The sequence below is a fragment of the Fopius arisanus genome, unplaced genomic scaffold (assembly GCF_000806365.1).
Source record: "Fopius arisanus strain USDA-PBARC FA_bdor unplaced genomic scaffold, ASM80636v1 scaffold00134, whole genome shotgun sequence".
Taxonomy (NCBI): Eukaryota; Metazoa; Arthropoda; class Insecta; order Hymenoptera; family Braconidae; genus Fopius; species Fopius arisanus.
This window is the reverse complement of record NW_011887873.1, coordinates 63,182-87,125: the sequence shown is the minus strand read 5'-3', so window position 1 is coordinate 87,125 and position 23,944 is coordinate 63,182. Positions and strand designations below refer to the sequence as shown.

At 40.3% G+C, this 23,944-nt stretch overlaps 1 protein-coding gene across 1 annotated transcript in view; it reads right to left on the bottom strand.

Moving 5' to 3' along the window:
• CARPA (Carbonic anhydrase-related protein A) overlaps nt 1-16,919 on the bottom strand; it is a gene marked incomplete in the record, with an annotated part of 46,527 nt that extends 29,608 nt beyond the window's left edge. Inside the window, 2 exon segments of the mRNA XM_011313871.1 lie at nt 15,843-16,479; nt 16,812-16,919. Coding sequence (XP_011312173.1) covers nt 15,843-15,930 — 88 coding nt within the window.
• Between the last annotated feature and the right edge of the window lie 7,025 nt (nt 16,920-23,944).

Below are 23,944 nucleotides of genomic sequence, written 5' to 3'. Positions count from 1 at the left end.
TGCAGATGCGATAGTTACGCATGATACACTGTTCGGCGGGGTGAGATGAAAGGGGGTAAAACTTGTCGCTGATAGTTTGAGGATTATCATACAGTGCAAAATCCTGAGACGTCATTAGAAATGGAATTCCGAATCTTCCAAAAAAAAAAAAAATAAAAAACTCCCAATCCAATTTTCCTCCATCAAAAACTCCCACTCCCCCAAATCATATATTAATTTAAAGCGAAAAAAAGAAAATACATCCAAAATTTGAAATATACATATGGGGCATTTCAGATTTTACTCTTACGAGTGAAATGTCTCAGGGGCATCGTAATACCGTCAATCGGGTAGAATAAATTCTAAGAGCGTTTTCCATCCCTCAAATTACTCGTTCTCTTTTGAGAAAAAAAAATATTTATAATATATATATATATACATTCCAAAAGAAGGATATTCATAAATAGCCCAAGATAGGTAGACGGACCGGTGGAAATTTAATATTGCGTAAAAGCTTTCCGCCATTTCGGTGCATCTACACACCCCTAGACCTCTCGCAGGATCCCACCTACACTGTAGTATGAGGTGGAAAGGGGGTGGGAGGGTTATGTGGTGAGGGGGTCAAAGAGTGGGGTAGATACGAGGGGGTTTGCTTTAACGCCGTGCAATTTAATATGCTGATGCTTCAACGTAAATACCGTGTGAGCGCACGTGAGATTCGCATTTGCCCCAGGTTGTAGTAGGTACCCTTCCCCCTCCCCCTCCCTTGCCCTGTTTTCCCTCAGTACCTGAGCGTATATGGTGTACGGTACGGTGTACCAAAAGATGAGCACTCCCTGGAATTTCGTTACAGAATATATAAATGAGTGAGCGAGGGTTTTTCACATTTCTCTCAAAAGGAAAAATCATATCTTTATGAGATGCAGAGATGTATGAGTACGAGCTGAGTGAGAAAGTGGCCAGTTAAAATGTTTGATAGGAAAATTTACAGTGCAATGAATATTTTGACATGTCGATTGATATTTCACGGTGATTTGTGTCGATTAATGAAATTTTTCATGCATCGTTTTGTCAATTTGACGCGTGAGTCGGTTGGTGAATTCAAAGGGATTGAATTTAGGGATTGATATTAATGCACCAATGTAGCACATGAATGCTCATCGGATTGATATATACTATTATATAGTATTGAGAGCCGGTGATGAAATTTAATAAAATTCAACAATTTGGTTAAACAAATTAGTTCAAACGACAGCGAACTGAATTACCATTCCTGAAATGGCATTGTGTACTCAAATCGAGTTTTGGTAGAAGTAGAAGCCCGTGTAATAAGCTTCAGCAAGGAGAAAATGGTAGGGAATAGAGGGTTAGAAAGGTCCAAAGGACAGTTGGAGTTGCGATGCGATAGTAGAAACGGATTACTCGAGCGTGTTACCGCGTTGTTAGTCAGTTACGTCACGCCCCACAGGTATACGTGCCTCGGGACACCAACGAGAATGCGTTTTCGTGGAAGCATCGTTCTAAGCCCCATCAAATCATCCCCCAATGCTAGTTCGCCTAGTCTTCGAATTGTCACATCGTTCTCCCCCATCCATACAATGAATATCAAATTTTTCATCATTTTTTAAATTTCTCATTGATTTCCATATCGACATCACAATCGTCATCACCATTCAACCACTCATGTGTCCACTGTCTCGAGTGATTTCTCAGATACTGAAAATTCATCAGTCAACCTCATTCATAGAGCCCAATGAATCATTAGTTGTATCTCACCTGAGATATGCCTCTGACAATCCGATACATAAATCACACGAAAATAGTTGACTAGAGCGAGCGAAAGAAATAGTGAGTCCTCTGTGAGCTAGTGTGAGTGACTCGGACGTTAATTTATAAATTATTTAAATAGTGAAATCTGTCTCCGGTGTTTCCGGAAATACTCTCGAGTGTAGGAGACACTGTATTCCTGATTAAAATTTGCCCCAGTAATTTATGAGTAATTTATGAGTAATTTATGAGTAATTTATGAGCAATTGTGAGCAACTCTGACTTAATCTCTTGAAATATGGAAAATTGTTGGTTCGTTACCGAGTATTGTATCGAAGGAATTCACCAGTTATTACTCACTCAATTGGTGTACTTGAGAAGACCAAAGGTACCACTGGTGCTATTACTCGAGCATCAATTGACTGTCGACCACGCGCACTGACTCAAACTATCTCCGCGAATATATATATGGATGGACACAGGAGAGAGGTCGAACTGGTGGAAGCAGAGTGCAGAGGACTAAAGTGGATTACATATTGCTGGCTACCATGCCCCCTACACTTAGCCCCTCTCCCCCTCACCTCATCCCTCTCTCTCTCTCTCTCTCTCTCTCTATACCAGGTAAATCGAATCACCCTACGGGGCTAACCCCCAACGAGGTTAACTCTCCCGCCATTCCTACCATGACCAATTCACCTTGTCGTCGTTTAACTCTGTGCTACCAAAGTCTCGTACATTCCTATCACATTTTTCAGATTAAACTGTTGCATTTTTTAATCACCAGAATCACAACAATCGCATTCGACTTTATAAAGTGTAAGTGAGTCAACGTGCTATTGAATCAATGGAGTATTGATTAATTATGAACGTGTTGAGCGGATAATCGTTATCAGGATGTTAATTAGTCGGTGAATTATCTGTACTCTTAATCAATCGATTGTGAAGAAAAGACAGAGCATTTGTCGTGAAAGACCAGGCCATTTGCTTGGTATCCTGTCGTTGGAGAGGGTGGGTATATCTCCAAAGGATATCCGTGAGCCACGGGATTTCTACGGGATGTTACCGAGCGACAGGTAATCCAACGGAAGATAGAAGGAGGTGATGGGATGAGTGAAAAGGGAAGGGAGGGGGACACAGCCAACTGGGTCGAGTGCGATAAGGGTTAATCTAAGGGTTCGCGAAACAACGGTTAATTTCTACCACTGACCCGCCTCTAACTACTCGTTAACGGTACAGTGATATTATTATGTTCACGAAGAGAGAGGGGGAGAGAGAGAGAGAGAGTGAGAGAAAAAGAAAAAGAACCGTAAATAAGATGGGGAGAATGGAAAACAATGTAATTAGCCCGGACAAAGGGGAAATTAGAAAAATTACTATCTGTTTTGTAACTCCATTCGGAATGTTTTCATTTACATCTGCTATTAAAATTTTTTCTTTGCTTTAACGCATTTTTTTATTTTCATGGTGTTTTGTAACAATTGAAATTCTTCATCGAGAAAAAATGTTCACTACTTTTCTCACAATTTATTATTTCTTTCTCATACCGTTAATTCTTAGAACTCAGCGATAAATTCCGGACATTCTGGAGGGCGCAGGGGGAGAATGAGGGAGGGGGCGGGTACTGGGGAATCCCAGTATGACGATGCAACAACTATCTGAGTAAGTAAGACCCCGAGGAATTTCAAGACTACGATAACGATATTATTATGAAGTAAAAAAGGGGGAAAAATAGACTGGCGAACGGGAGTGGGAGGAAAAACTTTTCCGAGAGAATTATTCGTTACTTTGCTTATGAAAGTGAGTTCAAGTGGATGGACAGGTGAATTTTCACGATATTGAAGGAAAAAAATAATAATTGAGTGTCTTTTAAAAGGAGAAAACTTGTGTTGACAATATTTTGTCAACTAATGGAGTAAAATGGATTGTCAATTAAATAATGTGATGGGAAATCTCTAGAATCCCATGGCCCAATGAACTCGGAAGTTTTCCAAGAGAAAAATCCTGTGAATGAAACTCCAATTTTGATATTTTGATAATTGGCTCATAATCATTCACAACCGCTCACAACCGCTCACAATCGCTCAGAAGCGAGATTTATCGTAGAAATGGTGTATTCGAGTTGTCAACATATTCGAGAATATTGCGCCAAGATTTCTCTTGACAATCCATTTTTCCCTCCCTCCCCATTCGATATAAAAAATTCAAGTGAAATTGTCGCGTCGTTTCAACACGTAGTGAAAATATTATTTCGATTCCCTCCTTCCTTTTCAAAAGGCACGAAGAAAAGGCGGGAATTGGTAGACCAGTTCGTTGGTTTTCTCAAACAAGTTCCATACTTGATCGGTTGGTTCGAACTTTAGATTACGCCTTGGCCTCCAGCCTCCTGGCTTTCCCCGCCCTCTTTTCCCGTGTGCACCGGTCCTTTGTCGTGGTACGAAATGAAAAGAGACGCTGGTGTCGAAACTTTGGAATGAGAAGGTAAAGAAGAAGAAGAAGAAGAAAAAGGAATTGAGGGAGAGGGAAAACCTATTGGAGGCTGCAGAAAGGGGTGCGAGTAGCTGGAGGGTGGTGGTTGGTTGAAAAAAAAAATTAAAAAATAAAATAATACCAGTTCCTAGTACTTCAACCCTAAAGTCTCAATAGAGAAAAGACGAAAGAGGATCCTGGGGTGTCCGTTCAACGTGACAAAAATGAGAGAATAAATTGGAATTGCCGTATGAATAGATTTATAAATTCACCAACTTCTTCATCACGAAGAATGACAGAATTTTCAGGGAATCATTAACGTTTCTAATTAGTAAAATCTAGCACTGGAAGCTTTTCAGCTCACAGAAGATGTTAAAATAATGGAGCAAATGAAGTTTCTCAGGAAAAGTTGTGTATAAATGCCATTGGGGGTAGGAAAAGAGCCGATAAACATTTACGAATATTTACTGAGCCACCGGAACGATGACTTGAGTGAATTGCAGAAGGTGATGAAAGGGTCATGGGAGAGTGGAAGACGCGCGTGCTGGCATAATAAAGCGCTCAAATTCCAGTTTGGGTTGAGAGATGAAGAGAAAGATGAAAAAGGATAGAAATTCCGTGAATATCGTGTTGCAAGAGTAGGATGCAATAGACAAGGCATTTTCACTTGTGAGTCCTCGTTATGCTGAAGGAAGTGGAGAGGTGGGAAAGCTGTACGAAGCTGGAGAAGAAGAGCACGAATACGACAGGGGAACGTCGTCGGCATCCGTACGGTAAAATACTGGCTGAACAAAATTGTTGTATAACCTAGCTCCCCCAGTACTCACCCCTCAAAACTATTTCCCAGAGTGTTTCGTGAACTATGTTGGTGGTAAAATCGCCTACGGGGTGCATAACCGGATAGAACCACCCAAGACAGACACTCCGGACGTCTCAATTATTTTCATACATAATTAAATCTTCAAACGATGCCTGAAAGCTTTGGCAGTGTCTAAATTTTCATTTATTTATCTCAATATCCAATAAGTCTTGCAGCAGCCATGGCTGCAAACAACATACCAACCACTCGAAAATCCCCTCACAATTGCTCACAGCTCAATATCTCTGCTAATTTTTAGCAAATTGACATAGAAAAATTATTCTGACATCAACCCCATCCACAAAATCAATCTTTATTATGTAAAATATCGAATAATTAAATTATTGTTCAGGAATTCTAAAAAAAAATCGAAGCAGTATGACTTTATGAAGTTTTTATGACGAATCTGGTGGATTGGTGTTTATTATTGGATTCTTCATTTACCAAGAGACGGTTTTCATCAATGAATATATGAGATACCTCGTGCATGAATCAGAAATTCAATTTTCCTCCACATGATCAATTCCGAATTTAATGATACCTGAAATACAACCGTAACCAAACATTGAATGAGTGAATTTAATCATTTGCTGACTATTATTTTTACACATCGATGGAGCTAAAATAGTCATACTCTGAAAATAGGATTTGAATAGTGAAAAGGTGATAGCAGAGTCCTCGAGAAAATACTGGACGATCTATCGGCTGATGGTATACTACCTCAGGTGATAGGGGGGAGTGCAGGGATTAGTCGACCACTGGACTAAATTGGGTTTCAGTACAGTCCATGATAAAAACGTTTTATCTTGATGAGGACAGTGGTGTATTGTTGCGGTGGAAGGAATGGGGATTAATTCCGGGTAAAAAATAGAGAAACTGAAAATAGATAAAATTGGTGAACCATGGGTGGGATCAGGAGGGACTGGAGAACCATGAACAAGATGGAAATAGTTGCTTGTCCGATAATTCCATTTACTTCATTTAAAATTAGTCGAATTCATCGAATTAATTAGCAAGACCCGACTAAAACACTTCTTTTTTAACAATTGACCCGGGGACTAATCTATAATTTTTCGATCAACTAATTGTTTTGCTCTATTTTTCGAAAATTCAACTTTTTCCTTAATTAACTAATGCGCTTATCTCACACACACTTTTAAAGCTCCTCGCGAATAAAAGACAAAAAAATTTTAGATATCATTAAGTTTTAATGAATTGATTGGTGCGTTGTTCTCAACTAAATAATTTATAATTGAAGAGGCAAAACCGCGCGAGTTTGCTGGAATAAACTGGAGAACCTAGTGGATACGTACAAGCGATTTTTTTTTTTTGCGAAAGACTGTACATTTCTCGCTTTAGGCTACTTTTATCCCAGTGGGTATTTGCCCAATGGAGGAATAAAACTTTCACACTCGCCAGGCACAAGCACACGCTTTCCTGGGAAGAGAGATGGATTCAGACAATGGGTGAGAGGGAAAGGCACTGGATGCCGTGGCGCGTGGGATTTTCTTGTTTAAAAAAGAGAAAAGGAGGGAAGAAATTTTTTCGCTCATCCTCTATACTTGGGTATCCTCGAAGAAAATCAGTCTGAGCCCGTCTAAGCCGAGAAAAGAAGTTGAGAGGAGTCAGCCTTTGACCTCCTTTTATTTCTCATTTCTTTCCCCGCTTTCTCTTACTATTTTCATACATTTTTATTTTTATTTGAGAGATGGTACTTCTTTTTTTTTTCCACGAGTTTTAGTTTCACGAGGTGGAAATAGGATTACCTGAGAAGTGTCGGTGTGAAATTAGGGGGAGTGGTGGTATTCGGAAGGCATAAAAACTCGGGGATGAAAATAATGGTGGAAAAAATTGGCCAGAGATGCTCTATTTTTTTTGCACCTTCCACTCATAATTATTCGCAATTGGTTATTACCGGCAATTATCATATGAAATGAGTGTGCAATGGCTAAAAATATTTCTCAATCCGTCCCACAAGTGTCCAAATAAATTCTATACCTCCACCACATGCTCTTCTCGAAGAGAAAAAAATTCAAGGAGTCACAATCCAATAACTCACGGGCAAGTTGAACGTATTCGCAGGATTCACTATCAATTATTCAGGGACAACCCATCGATTTTCAATAAATATTCATTTTCAAGCTCCGTCTAAAAAAAAAAATTCCACCACTAAATTGAACGGAGGAGCATCAACATTTTCAGTCTGTCGTAGAAACGAAATATGTTACTCCAGAGGGAGGTTTGCTTTTGGATGGTGGAGCAAAAGAGGTTGAAAAATATATTTTGCATCCCCTGTTTCTCAGCTCAACCCACCGGAAGGCGAGTGTATCTCCTCCACCGAGGAAGTTTCCGTTCCCCGGTGGGATCGACGTGTCTCTCCCACCCCCATCTCACCGACATAAAAAATAAAATACAAAAACCAAAATGTCTTCAAGACGCCACGAGCGTTACTGTGGGTATCGACTAGATGGTGAGATGGCTTCTTATTCAACTCTCGTTCTCTGCAACTCGATCCGGAAGTGACGTGACGACCCCCTATGCGCTTTCAATCAGTCGCAACGATTTTTCACCCATTTATACTTGCCATGAAAAATATTTAGCAAATTTGAGGAATAATTTTGGCAAAAAAAAAAGAAAATACCATTAACGTCATTGTTGTACATGGAAAAAGAGGTTTCAATAGACGTCCCGGAGTGATTTATTCAAGGGCCGAAAAGCCATCGTTCTCTTTGCCACGCGCGTTCGCCTGCACTCGAATTTATATTCAAATAGGTGACTAGATTAACTGGTCCACTCCTCTTTCCAACACCCGTTCTTTATATATGTATATATATATATGAATGTCATTGCCGCACGTCTCGCATATTCTTCTCATTTACACCATCGCTCCCTTTATCCTTTTGAATATTCTCAGACCAACAAAATTCAACTTTTTTCGCAAAAAGAATTTTCTAAAAATATGCTTTTGAGCCGAGAATATTTCATCAAAACGATTTCTTTGATGTCAACTTCATTCGAATATCAAAAGCCCAACGAGACTGATCCGATTTGTGACAGGCAAAATAATCATTTCAAAATTTAATCCAACTTTATTTATTTTTTTTCCTCATCTCAATGGATAGTGCAAAATGCTCTCGATATTTTCTATTATGCAAAAAATGTATTCCGATTTCTTTGTGAATGTATCGAGCTTTAAGGAGGAAGGAAAAATTTTCTCGGCATTTCGTCGGCGGTAAGGGTTGACACGTTTATCGGCACAAAATCGTGCCGTTCAATTTCACGGGCCGAAGAGTCCACCCCAAGAGGAAAACGAGAGATATCGCTGCTTGGAAAATCCACGCCTTGAAAAGTTGACAAAAAAAAATAAAAATAAAAAATACCTAGCCTTGCAACATCCTCCGCCTCCAACTTTTCACTCAATTTTATATATTGCCAGCTTGGCTGGGTATTCATTAAAGAAACTCAAGTATTTAATACGTGAGAAGACCGAATCCGTCAAAGTCCAAAAATCCAGCTGTGAAATAAAATTCACCCCTATAGTGTGACGATACGAGGGTAGTTATTGATTGAGTCGAGAGGTGTAAAAGGTCATTAGGGCTCCCTAATTAACCCTACGTCTCCCACGAACACTCGCCCGGAAATTATCCTTGCTGGCGCACGGTTCGTAACGGTATACAGGTGGTAATGTTCCAATTGTTTTCCGATACAGATCATTTTTCAGGTTCTCCCTGAACGCGAACAATCTCCATCATCATTTACCCCTCCAAACTATAAAAACTCGAATCAATATCGAATGCCAAAAATCGCACCATCGAATCACTCAAAAAAATTGTTCAAGTGCTGATAACATGCTTACTTCCACCACCTCGTCCATCAGCCAATTGACTGTTTGCCCCGTCAAAATGGAGTAAAAAAAAAGTCGATTTTGAATTCCATCTAAAACACTGGGATAATCCGATGGTGGTGTTTCCCGTGGTGGCACAGGCCTCTGGCACACACGACCGGATCTCTCAACTCCCATTGCCGGTATAACAGAGGAGAGTTCGCCATTTCCCTCCATTCACCCCCCTCTCTCCATCACCATTTTCCGCACTCTCTCGCAATCCTACAAATAGTCGTCAGTAGGTGAGACCCCGGGGTTTAGCATCCAAATGGTGGCAATTTGGAGCAGGTGATAAAGGTGATAAAGGTGACACAGTGGTTGCCGAGAGCACACTCTGAGTGTGTAGTGTGTTCCGAGGATACTGGGGAGACGGTGGGGTAACACGTATACACTAAAACCCCTTTCGCTTCAAACTCAACAACAAGGGGATGGAGAAAGAGGGAAAGATGGAAAATCTGGTGAGGGAGGTGAGGGAGGTGAGGGTGAGAGTGGCGCGAGCCGAGACCACCCGTCGAGGTGCTAAGCCTCTAAATAGCTACCCCCTTTGCACCAAGAGAGAGTGCCGCTTGGCTTCCAACCGTTGGTTACCAACTGTCATGAGGGTGAATCTCTTTTTTTTTTTATTTGTATTTCTTCCACCACTTGTCTTTATTGTCTTATCTTCCAAATTGATGCTAATTGTACTGTACTAGTATGAAACATTAACTTCAGAAGCTCAATAATTTTTTTGTTCGTCTCACAATCGCTCACAATGGAATATCTCTTGGAATACGAATGCAAGATGAATAGTCGACCTCTTGAAATATTCGGGAATCTGTTACCCAGATTCTCGGTGAAACCACGGGATTTTATGTCATTTCCTACGCCAGCGGATTTTAGATTATTCACGATTTTATTTTATTTTTCAATTTTGCGCTTTTGGCTTTTTCTTTAATGCACGAAAATCTATTTTTTTTTTTAATCTCAGGAGATCAGAGTCGTGGCATGCAGAGTTATCGAGTTCCTCAAACATGGGTGGCAAAAAATAATTGAACAAAAAAAAAATGGGCGAGTTAAGCCATTAGCTAGGATGAGTGAAAAAAAATTGCAGTATCTTCATTTCGACTGACTACAACTACTCTCTCAGGACCAGCCCGACCCTCTCCCAACATTTAACAGTTAAAAACGATGAAAAAAGGTAAACAGAGGTAGAGGGGAAGTAGATAACACCGGGTGAAATGTGCACAGGCATTATTTTTCACGGTAAATGTGGCGTAATAGAAAAAATTGTACAGAGTTATCCCCCGGCGAGATGGACGCTCATCTCCGTCCACTTTTTTTTTCGTTTTATCTTCTTTCCCGAACCCTAAAAAAAAAAACCGAAATGGAAAGAACGACGGAATAATGCCGACATGGATGAGAGTGAGAAGAATATGAAGGAAAATAAATAGTATAAATAGAATCCCGAATCAACTTGCGCACATGCGATGTGTGCCAACAAGTACAGAAGACGGGGGAAATACACACAAGTTTTGCAAAAACCCGAGAGGCAAATGTATAAAGTGGATAGAAAAATGATGAGGAAAATGGATTCGAAGAATCACATTTTATTGTTAAATATTCTGAGATGAGGTGTGAATTTCATACGGGAGAATACATCAAACACTCCAATGACATGTACACTGACCGGTGGAATTTTTTGCGCGTTGAATTTCGTGTGAAAAAATTCCTCAGAGGTAGAGTAAAATCTCTCTCACTTCCATTCATCTGAAAATCGAGTGGAAAACTGTGGCCGAAAGCGATACGTACTAAAAAACCGTTGGAGAAAAATCTAAAAAATCGAATAAAAACCATCAGAGAGCAGCGACCGCATCACTAAATAAAAGGGGCGACGGGGAGGTTGGGGGTTAGAAATAGATAGAAAAAAAAATGACCGAGTGGAAGAAAAAAAGTGAATAAAATTCGGTGAATAGGGAAAAAATATAAAGAAAGGGGTGAAAAAAAAAAAAAGTCGAGGGGGATGAACGTGGCATGCAGGGTTTGCCGAATGGTTGCGGCGCCGGTGGTTCCTCTGGTGCAGACGTACCACCCCTGTGGGGGCTAGAAGTATATGTAGGTGAAAATAGGATGGTGGATGAAGGGGAGAGCTGGAGGGTGGCAGTGGACTTTTAAAATGTATCGCTACCAATATAACGCTCAGAGGGGTAGAAAAAAAAAATATATACTGTTGAACTTCTCTTTCTGGCAGCTGACCATGGGGAACGTTAAAAATTGTAGCAGAGTACCACCACCATTCTCCCCCCGCGGTGGATCCCGGGAAATGCGAAAATTAAAATAAACGAATGGACGAGAGGAATAAAACAAAAGAATTAAAAGAATGGAGGTGAATACGAAAGGCTAAAATTTCCAACGAATTTTTGAGGTTTTTTCGGTAGTTTTTGGTGGGATAGGGTTACGATAAATCTCAGAGATCTGTCCGTGCGAATTCACGTAACCGATATTCATACCTTTCGAAAGAAAAAAAAAATGAACCACTCGCAATCATTCACAATCAAATATCTCGGTAACTAACTGATCGAATCATTGCCTCGAACTCTGAAAATTGTCAGAACTCTGGCTGCAATATCTTCGATGCAATTTCACCTCTCTCTCAACCCCCGAGGCGTGTACCCCACCGCCAAAGAAGAAAATCACCCACATCAAAATACTGCCAGTCTCACGTCATCCTTCATTCTGCATTCTAAAAATAAAATCAAGATAATGGTATCTAAAAGTCCACTGTAGAGGACGATGTTGAAAAACTTAACGGATGTTACCTCGAAGGTGAAAAAACGCACGAAGGGTGGTTCGACTTCTCTATGGAATATCATGCATACCGATATCGGTTTCGGGCGGATATCGAGTTTTCGTCGTGAAGCACTATTCCAACCCCTACCATCCCCGCTGTACCTCTCTCTTTATCCACCCCCTAAATGGTCCGGGTCTCCCGGTGGATCTAATGCGCTTCCCCAGAGCCGAAACGAGATAAGGGCCGTAGTGGTACCTAGTGGCAAACCTGGCCCGCCTAGGCAAACCATCGGTGGGGGTTGCACACAGGGGTTGAAATAGTTGGCGAGACGTTTGCTTGGCGACTCCTGGCATTATTGGCCCGTGCCAACTGCCCAGATAAATGTCCTTTCGACCTTTACCCCCTTTTCAGCCACCACCCTCTTTGTTTCGTGGATGGTTTTAGAGGGGGAATCGTCGGGGTTGTCTCCCTTGCTTTGTCATTTTCGCGGTGGTGTTCAAGGGTTGAAACAGTTAACACCGTGTTTTCAAGTTTAGTTGTGACTGAGTGGATATATGAATTTTTGCATGAGTGAATTCAACTTGTCCCAATTAGCTTCGAGTAATTGGCTAATTTTTCCATTGATTACTTTTTTTTTTTCTTTCTTCGAGATGATGGAAGGTTATTGGATTTTGGTGAGAGAAGTTTGCCTTCGTCTTCAATATCGTTTAATACGATCCCTCGGAAAAGTAGTCTAGTACCTTAATATATAGGACAAGACCTTCATACTGTACATATGGACTGTAGCCAGACGCATTGAAGGGTGTAACGGTCGAAAATGCCAGAGGAAAGTGGTGGCAGGGGTGGATGGGGGGATGGATAAAAGTGCTAAATGTGCAACTTTTGCTTGGTCAGAGTGGGGTAGCGACGTCAGCAACGTTTCTTCGGATACCGGGGAGATAGGTAATGGAGCTAAATAAAATTTCCTCAGACTCTCAAAAGGTGAGCGGATAAATATTCCATTTGACGATGCTCAATAAAATTTTTCTATATCTCTATTCTCAACTTTTTATATTTTTTTTTTTTTGTTGGTTCGCTGGAAAAAAATCTCGGGAATTTCATTTCACAAAAATTTGGAATTCGAGGAAGCCATTAGTATACTGTATGAAATCGTTGTGCAGTGAAAAGCTGAAGAGCAGGGGGAGGAAGGGCAGGGGGGAGGGAGGGGGGGGAATGCGATGAAAACCGTTGAAGCGTATACGCAACGTAAATTGAAACAAATGGGAACTTATATGCATCGTGGGGCTTTTCCGTGAGAGTTTTACTGCCAGCTCATTTCATCTTTTTCCACTGGTGCACCTACACACAGTTTTATCGCCGGTATAACCGAGGTACGGGCTGTTATTGTCACCTAGCCTTTGGTATTTTATGTCTTTTTCATTCAAACAATTTTTTTTTTGGTGGAGAAACAATTCAATTGTTCTGGCAATTAATGACGAAAAATTGAATAGTGACAGGGCATGAGGCAGTTGCTCTTTGTACTCAGGAATAAAAAAAAATTTCTTATAATAATAATTACGATTTCGAATTCGGTGTTCTCATCCTTTAATTTCCAATAGTTTTGCTGGAAATTCAGTGTTGAACAACAAAGTAAAAACAACAATTATTCATGACGAAATAATTGTGCCCCGATCGTGTGTATTTATTCATTCATTCCCCTTGGTGATTCATTAATTCATCGTAGAGTTGTTTTCCTCCCGATTCTGAAAAGTATAGGTCGAATTCATCCCCCCAAAAGTTTTCCCTTGGAAAACAATAGCCCAGGGATGGCCCGAGTGCTCGAAGGGGGCGGATTTCCTGTCTGCGCGTCTCTCGACCCATTCCACTTTCTCATAGACTCGACCTCTTTTCTACGGACCCCGAAAACTCCCGGCGTCTGTTCGACGCCGATAGTAACTTTACATCCATATACGATAGTTTAAAATGTTCTTTCTGTCAATCTACCCTATTTTTACCCTTATTTTTTGCCCCTCAATCCACCAATTGCAGAGATGTAAGGGATTGACAAAAAAAATATATTTTTTTTTCTCAATCCCGCGAAGAACTGAGAATCACAAGTGAGATCGTCTGGAGGAGTTGATGGTGACGAGTATCTGGCATTAATGATAAATTATTTTCCTTTTGGATGTTATCGGTGGGGAAAAAAAAAATGAGTTAGTCGAGAAGGGAGCATTGATTCGCCGTATCAGAGGTAGCAGTTACCACAGCGGTAACGGCCTGAAAGGGGAAAAGCTTTGTGATACCGAGTAGGTTATAGACTACTTCGAGGTGGTGGAGGCAGGAGAGAAAGGAGGAGGCAAGGGTAGCCAAGTTTGTCAAAGTAATTCGAGCTTTCATCGCACCCGATTCCGGTCACGTACTTCCGACGCTCTTGTCCTTACTCCTTATTATCCCCCATATCCTCACCCGCGTGATAACCGGTCCGCCTCCTGGTAACACTCACACCCGTTTCTCTATTTCTCTTCTCTCATCCTTATTCTCACCAATTGAACAAAGGAGTTACCCCATACCGTGAGGACCTTATGATCGTAATGCCAAGTGTAATGATAATAATTCAACATTATATCCCAGATTCATTCGGTTTTATTACGTCAAACAGATTTCCCCTGCAGAGGTATGCATCGCTCACAATCGAATTTCATTCGAAGTACTTGAGATAGACGAACACCTGACGGCTCAAAATCTTCACTATTTTCCCCTTGATATTTTGTACTCAACGCTTTCCAGCTTCTATTGCTCATCTTCAACCGGAGAATTCATTAATTTGTTGCATCCCAATACTCAAAGAAGCTGATGAACTCAGAGAATCGCTCACAATCCGATATTCTCCAAACGGTCTATCATGTTTTCAAAATATTCCGCATATTTTTCGATGAAGTTCTACAAAAAAAAAAAAAAATAAATAAAGTAACGCGGGTTTTACGGCTCCTTAAAATCACTCCTGATGATGCAGAAAAAGTAATCGACGCGTAAAAGTCTCCCATTCGCGGTAGATAATAATTTTACGGTTAACGCGCAAGTAGAGCAACCCCTTCACCACCCCTTCAACCTTTTCTTTATACTACAGATGTATACATATAACCCGGGTGAAAAAAAAAAATGTTTTTTTCTTCCTCCCTCATTCCTCCGTCGTGTCTTTTTTTCCGCCTTTTTGTTTGAAGAGAGCGGGAAAAAGGAGGGGACTTTCGAAGCTTTATTAACCGCAGCAGCCACGGCACGTCCCGGTGGATTTCCGCGTCGGCGAGCGAGTAAAATTTCATCCCTTCTCTACTCCCTGTATAACACCAGTGGAGCCTAGGTATGAAAAGCCCAAGCTAAAACCCGTACGCGTACACATTCTAGTTTTCCTCTCAACCGCATGGTTTCTCAACGAGAATCTCCATTTTCGGTTATTGATTATTTTTCCTTAAAAAAATTTCCGATACTCCATTGCCATTTCTACAAATTCAATTGAGATAATTTGTCATGCTAAAAAATCCATTGGAATCATTGAAATAATAAGAACCGTAAAAAGCCGAGAATTTAAATCCAAAATGCCATTGAACTTTCTCGACAAAACAACTTCTTTCCCTCCAGCGAGAAATTTCATCTACCTCTAATTATAACTGGCATTTGGCATAATTCCAACCGCAGAAACTTTCTGTTTATCCCAATTATTTTTTACAACCGAAAAATTTGCTGGTATGAATGAAAATAATTAAATTCATCGAGTTTTACGGGATTGTGTTGAGAATGTGGTAAAAAGGTCCGTTGAAATCCAGCTTATCTTTAATGGGCGATGTACATGGAATAAAAAGGGGAGGCCGAGGACGCACATGGAATTCGATGTTTGAGTATGAAATTTTAGTGCTCAAGTGAGAGAGGGAGAATAGCCAGCGTCAATCAGGGTGATTGAGGGCTCCAACTGCAGTGCATAACAATTTACTCTGAAATGACTGACAGACATACGCATCACTCCAGTCATAATCAATGCAGAACAAACATTCACGTCGATAGCTCATTCAGATTTGCGTACAAGACGTTTAATTAAAAAATATAATTCGCGGATACGGTTTCATTCAACAGAAATTAATTTTACTTACGATTTATAACAGCAAAAATTCCAAAGCAAATGATGATCGATCTGAGGGACATTGTCCCGCGCCTCCAAGTTGTTGATTCCATAATCATCCGTTGACCGGTGGTACCCCTAACGAACTCATGGATGAGTTACTCCAACCTCAGCCCCCCAGGGGCTTTTGTAGATCTTTATAATCTCTTAATTGCTCCCCCCCATCAACAGCAATACCACTCTCAACCAGAATTTTCCGGATTAATTGATAATTAAGCCTAATTGATTATCAGATGATCGAATTGAAGGCATTCGACGCTCGAGCTAAATCCCGTCCTCTCAAACCAATCTCCTCTTTTTTTTTTTTTATTCGTTGGAGGATAAGCCAGAGAATCGAATCGGCTTTTACGAGTGTTACTCTTTTTTTTTTTCTCTCTTCCAAAACTCTTCTCAGATTTTCTACCTCTTCTCTCTGGGTTTCTTCTTTCTCACTCGGCTTTGCAACTTGACTTAAACTCCTCTCCACTTTTTAGATGAAAAAAATGGGAAAATAGGATTGAGTCTCTTGAATTTTTTACTCGGCTTTTTACAGTTTTTCGGGGGATCACTTAGATTTATTTTTTTCACTGGAATTATGTGGCGACCTTGATTGGCTCGAGGCTTTTCCACTGGAAAACCAGAACAACGACAATTTATTCAAGCTATTTTCATTATTGTTTATAAATTTTCCTCATTCAAATGAAAATCAATCCATGAAAACCCCAAATTAAAGACTCATAGAAATAAACAAAAAAATTAAAAAAATGAATCTATTAAAAATAGCTTGCATCAATGATACATTCGAGTTGTTTTCCATCAAAAAATTTTCCAGCCTTTTTCCTCTACCGCCCCCTGAAAATTTCTCCCAGAAAAACTAAAAAAAAAAAACCCCCCCAAACATAAATAAAAAATTCAAAAAATACAGAAGAAAATAGCCTGCAAACCCCACTATCTCACTCACAAGATGAAAAAATCAAAGAAAGAAAAAGAATGCCCGTGAAGATTGAAAAAATATTTCGCGCGAATAGTTTAGCGATTGCTCGAAGAAGCAGTTCCGTCAACGAGGAAAGAGCGGCGCGCACTGGAGCGACAATTGCCATCCGGAGAACACGTTTTTCGTCTCCCCACTCGTAGTGGTATCCCCGTTGGGGTACAACCCCCTCGCGCAAGCGCACAATCACCACAACAAAGTGGGGGACGAAGGGGTTGAAGAGGAAGACGATAGCACAAGGGTAACTTGTACAGTAACAAAGGCGAGAGGGAAGGGAGGGAAGTATAAGCATAAGAGACTTTGGAGAAACACTGAGTAGAAATGCGGAGGTTGCGGCAAAAGTTATGACCTCAAAGGGGTCGTTAGGTAGTCGCTAGCGAAATTAGTATAACCCGCTGTGGCAGTTGTTACTTGAATCTCGAGATTTTCAAACTCAAGTATAAATTTTCATTCATCACACGAGACTCAAGGGACAATTGATATTGACATGGTAAATCCATCGGGTAATGTATACTCACTACACATTAGATCGACCAAGATCAATTGAAATGGTGGGAAGAAGCCAATCGGTTAGTCTTTATAATAAATAAAGCCCCCCCCCCCTCCTCCCCCTCCTCTGTCTCCCTCTCCAGTTGAATTCCCTACAAAACGTAGAAAGCTTTGATCGTCCGAGCGTCAAAGCCGGTAAGAGAGTACTGAGCTTCCTGTTTCATTCCGATTCTGTTTTACTTTACCCGCATATCGATATTCCCATCCCATTCACATTCCTCTTTACCATTCCAATGGCTTTTATTCACTCAATTCAACTCCCCTTTACCCGGAGCATCATCAATACTAATATAACATTACCAAAACTCGTAATATGAAAAAAAAAAAAATTCAAACTTACTCATCCCTACATTTTGAAATACTTCTCACTATTTTCATAGGTACCAGTTGGCCGAATCGTGGCATACCTGTATCGAGCGGGCTATAAATAATGGGATCCGGGGGCGTTTTGTGTTACCATATATACTGAAAGCTCCATCGTACTCTCCGTTACCTTCCATATCCATTCGAATATGCGTTACCCAAATCTCCATATGTGCAAATAAACAGATCCTTCTACCCCACAACCTCATTCTATCCCCACTCACCACCTCCAAAACTCTGTTTTGTGTCTATGCGACTCTGTGTATGAAGTGCAAATTATCCCCCCTCACCACCCCCTCTGTTTGTTTATGCAGTGTAATATGTTTTTGTCGGGGAGGGGAGAAGAGGGAAATACTCACCTGACATTGTACCTACTGTTATTACAATACAAACATAATTAATCTCCTCAAAAAACGCGAATAAAAAAAAATGCCAAGGGCTAGTCAAAACTGAAAGGCAGAAAAAAAATCTAATCCACTTCTCAAAATCTCCTCTATTTTTTCATCAATAATTAAAAAAAAAAATTTCAATTCCATATCGCAATTATCCTTCTCTTGATATGTTAAAAAATTATCTGACGACATCACCGCCCGAACAATTATTTAAAACAATTCCAATACTATAATACGTAAATTCGCTCACGGACATTTGCAATTTCGATTAATCGGATGTTTTATATGTCCCCCTATGGGGATCACCAAATGAGAGTCGGAAAGCCAGGTAAAGGGCTTCATTTGGGAAAAGAGGGGAAGGGAATGGAAGGGGAAATTTACCGCGAGGGGTGGGAGGTAGTCATCGCGAGTGGGATAATGCCAAATGAAATCGTCACAATAATCGTACCACCAAGCATGCATACACTGCGGTGAGGATAAGCCCCTCCAAGTACCCCATAGCCTATGTTCTCATTGCCCCCCACCACCCTCCCACCCACTCGCAGCCTATACGTTTGATCAAATTGTATTATATCGGAGCAATGTGTGTATCAAACATGCGTCCGTGTAAAGAGAACAATCCGGCAGATTTCGTGTTTCCAAGTATCGCATTTGCATGTTGAATGTTGAATCAGCTTAATAAAATTAAATTAACATTCCGAGAGTTTTTTTTTCCATTAAAAATATATAATCCAGCTATTATTTTTCTCATTTTTTTGCAATGACGTCAGGAAAATCGATTGAATAGTAGTGCGTTGATAAATTTTAATCAGTCAGTTGGGATGATAAATCCATTTTTATTATTGCACAATTTTCTGAGTGTTATTCAGAGGGTGTGGGCTGTCGAGTGGCTCATACAAACAAAAGCCATTGATGATATATCGGTAAGGCTCACCCTCTGTCTTGTATTAATGGCAGTGGGCGGGATACTCTTGTGGATAGGGTGGGGTAGTTCCTCTTAACGGCCCTAAAGTGTCAGGTAGCACCCACTGGATCCACTGGCCAGTTCTATCTCTCCAAGTGTGCCCCAAACTTTTCACTTAACCTTATACTCTGGTATCCCTTTTCCTTCCCTCCTTTTGAGGGCTGATACGTTTTGCACTTGTATCACTTGGTCTCGAGCAAATCTGCCAGTGACTCCAATTCGTATTATCATTTACTGATGAATAAACTCTGAAATGTTTGTACTAGATGAAATTCGGGGATACCGGTGATTAAATAGATAAATTTTTATGGAATTTCGCCTCGTCATTTTAACCGGATGGTAGATTAAACCGTTGTATTTATGCGTCCGCAGAATTTGCACGGTGACGACATCGGAACGGCCGTGAATACATTAGTTTTGGGGGTTGTGATGGGGGGGTAGGAATGAGAAGGTGGGGTTGAAAACCCCCCGCGGACATCGAAGGCCCCCTGTGCAACGGGAATTGAATTTGTGTCGTTGGGTTGGGTTTAGCACTCTCCACAGTATTCCCCATGTACGCTTCAATATAATGCGTGCATCGCCAAAGGATATGAAACGTCCGGTCAACGGGTTGTTTCCAAAATTCAGTATTTTATATCCGTAAATCGAAGTGGATGTATTTTTTTTCCTTCAATTATTTGCCCAGTCGCTTTTGACGTTATCATTCAAACGAAACGAGAGATTGATAGACGAATAAAAAAAAAATTGGGGACTTCCTTTTTGCTTTTTTTTTGCAATTTTTTTTTTTCTTGAAAAAAAAATCGATGAGTCAATTTGAAGTTCAAAATCAATAGCACAATATTTGATTTGAGGGTAAAAAATTTGGGGGATAATTTTTCGGTTAGTTATTTTTATCTCATTTTTTTTAATAAATAAGAGTGAAGAATCGGAGAAAAAAATGGCGAATGGTGAATTTGGCGCAAATGAAAAGTCTTTTGTTTAACCACGGAGAGTGGAATGTTTGTATTTGACCCTGGGGTCACGAATCCCCAGAATTTTGGAGAGCAGCCAGGTGTGATGTATCGATAGGTCGACCAACCCTGGGGCTACGGGATCCTTAAGGGTTCGTTGGACTATCGTACAAACGTCTGTGTGATTGTCTACGTATTGCTGGGTTGGATTGCCAAGTGGCCCATTACCGGTTCTCTGCACTCTTAGAGGCGTGAATGCAGTTACAGGGAGAAAACCGATTGATGGACATTAAACCCGGCAAGTGACCATGACAGTTACCACCACCATCAAAATCAATCAGCCGATCCCATGAAATAAACTGCCCCATCGTAAATCCAAGGGGTTAAAAATTCTCCACCTCCCTTTCACAGTTCATTATTTCAAAATCATTACAACAATCGAAACATAATTAATTAATTAATCAACTAAAAAGTGCAAAACATCGACATCTAAAAATGTTGCTATCAACCATTTGATTTTCCCCCACCGATCCATTGGTGAGAAAAAAAAATTGATAATGATAATAAAAAAAAAAGTATCGCAATCTCGTGTCAGGAGGATAATTGAGTTTTACGATGATTTGAATAAGATTTGAAAAGAACTTAACACAATGGAGGAAAACTGATAAATTTCATCGTCAAACTTTGAATATAGCTATGAATGAGATTATGATAATGGTAAAATACTTCTTTATCCGAGGGAGGCAAAAGGAAGAAGACACCGGGAGATAGAAAGGGGGATTGTCTTGGAGATAATCTCACTGCTTTCCAGTTGCCAATCCAGGGCTAATCTGCCCTCTCAAGACTGAATAATATCCGGTAAATTCACAATAAACTCTTACACCATTCCAACACGTCACCATTAAATCACTCCAATTAATCGTATTGAAAAAATTATCAAAAAAATTATTGGATAAAGCGATTGTTCATATTTCGTGGTGGAAAATTCAGTGATAAGCTCGGGATTAGCTTCACCATGAATAAAGTAAGGAAAGGAGGGAGCGGTGGGCGTTGGAAACAAAGAAAATTTATCGCTGATTAAATTCGGACGAGATGCGGGAAAATGCTCATTTCCCTGGGCTGTTTCGCCCATCGCTTCCAATTTCGAGTGCTACGAACTGTATCCACCTTCCTCATCCCTCCGTTCATCTACTTTGCATCGTATTATTTCAACACGCGTTGAGACTTACACCATCACTGCTCAAGTATTATCTTCAGTTGGCATTATTTAATTACGAGGAGTCATTGAAAATCATAATCCATTGCAATTGATTCATTAAATAAGATTGAAAGTTGATTGAGTTGATTGAGAAGTTGTGGATTATAAAATTTGGATATTCGAAATGTTTCATCGAGTAAAAGGCCACAGTTTGTGGAGCGACAGTAGTAACAGGCCACTCACAGAACCAAGTGGAATGAAAACGTCTTAGTACTCCAGAGAAGCGTGAGAATAATGGCGTTAACGACGACGAGTCTGTTTGCACACAAAAGGATGGCAATGAGGCTGATGCCAGAGGAAGATGAGAGTCGAGACAAGTCTGAGAAACTTGAATCCGTAAACTGGTGTGCAATCGGTATTAAATGGTCCAGGGAGTCGCCTGCTCAAGCATGAGTCGAGCAACTGCTCAAGAAAATAACGTGAAAAATTAAAATAGTCAGGATGGGTGAGTTTTTTTTTTTCTTTCTCAAATCCTTAAGAAGAAAATTTCGCCCTCTTTTTTACTTTTATCTGGATAAAGTGATGTCGCTTCATCTCTTGTACCATTTATTCTGAGAAATATTCTCTTTTTCATAAACGTATTTCCTTCTGTGTCATATATTATTCTCATACTCTACAAGTTGTGGAGTTGAACATCTGACGGGGGCAAAGTTCGGCTGACCAAAGTCCTTTCTTGCGCACTTCTACATCCTCTCTGTATCTTTTACTCTCACTCATGTACGGAAGTAACGTTTTTACGACTGACGAAGCTAACTGCCTTGTGGCTTTAAATCCTCTACATCTCTTGGCGTTTTATCGTCTTTTTGGTTGGGTGCGCGGGGTGGCGAATCCAGATGGCAACTTTAATAAGTCAAATTAAATTTTAACGGGTGAGAAGCACATTTTGAATATTTCGAAACTCTAGGCTCGGGAAACAGCTGTCGACGTTTGGATTATCCGAGTTATCAGCATTTGAATAATTTACCATCTTCAGCGAAAAGATTATCATTTTTCATTTACTAATTAGGAAGAAAGATTAGGTTTCCGGGAAATTTTACAAATTAACTGAAAATTTTTCAGCTTTCATCAATATCCAGGGAATAATTATATTTTCAAAAAATGATCGATTCAGTATTTTTCTTTATTGTTGGAGAAAAAATGGTAAAAATTTGTTTTCACTGTTTTTTTTTTCTGGGGGGCGGTTACGAATGAGGCCTGACTATCAAGTAGTCAGGATGGATGCCAGGGGCCTTGTCGGTATTAACCACTTCTCGTACCACTGGAAAATATCGCACCAAAGTCCCTTCTGAATAAATCTAAATAATCGTGTTTTTACCCGGTCGTCTGGTCTCACTCTTTTTCTCAGCATTTTTATTTTCGTACATTCGTTTTACGTACCAACGACCCTCGAACTTGCAATGATTTTATAAATTCAACACGATATTTATCGATTTTCTTCCTCTCAATCCTCACTTGATTCATCACCCCATTTTTTTCATGAAAATTTCCCACTGCAATTACCGCAAAAATCGGAAACTAAGTGCTAATAAAAAAAACGCGACGCCCTTTCAATTTTTCGTCCTTTCGTCGTGTCAATTGAAAGAAAAAATATTTCCTCCGCCAACTTCTGGTGCGTTTGATTCAGACAAAAAAAAAATACGAAAAGAAAATCATACTGACGCACAAGGAAAACGTCTTCAAGAAGCGAAAGATGAGGGAGAAGAAGGCCGCACACAACTAGACTCAAAGAGTAAAAAAGAAAGGACAACTAAAAAAAAAGAGGTGAGGGGGGAGTGGAAAGAGGAAGTTGGGCTGATGTGAATTGAATCATGGGGGCGTTTTAGCGTCTACGTGTGCTGCATTTGAAATTTTTCCCCGTGGCCCACCTTTCCCTGTGGCAACGGCAACCACCTTCCACATCCCCTTCTATTTCCCTTTTTTTTTCTGTCTTCCTCTTGAGGAATGTACCTGCCAGACCAAGGACTACCCTATACTTGGGGAGAAGCTCACGTTCTTTCTCCCTATTCAATGTGGGCCTTTACCCCTTTTCGGGGGACAGGGGAATCACTCCCCCTTGTACACCTTCTGTACCCACCCCTTTTCTAACCCCTCCCTAACCCCTTGCCAACCCCTTTTCACCCCCTCCCATGAGACAGCATCGATTTTTCAAGTTATTCGGTGAAGAGCGCTTGTCCTTTTCTCAATTTTCGCACAATTGAAAATTTATCTGATGCCTTCGATTGAATGAATGAATTTCAATTAATTATTATTAGTGAATAATTCAATTTCGGTGGGAAATTTCTTGGAGGGCTGTATCATCACCAAAAGTTTGACGCAATTTTTTTTTTCCAAGCGTTGACAAATTCTTCGTGTCTAACGGAAATGGATGAAATTTATTAATACGTGTATACAAATACGTTGTGTCCACTTGAATTCATTCTCCCTCGGTAGTAATCCCACGGATACACGTTCTCCCCATTGTGGTATCACTCCCCAGGTCGGCTTCTGATGTGATTGATATGGTTGGACATTCGTGATATACACACTGGCCATAATATTCATTCACTGGTGGTTATAAACTTCGACAGTGAAACGTCCCGCAAAATTCTACACCACTCACGACATTTATCAACAATTGATAATGTCAT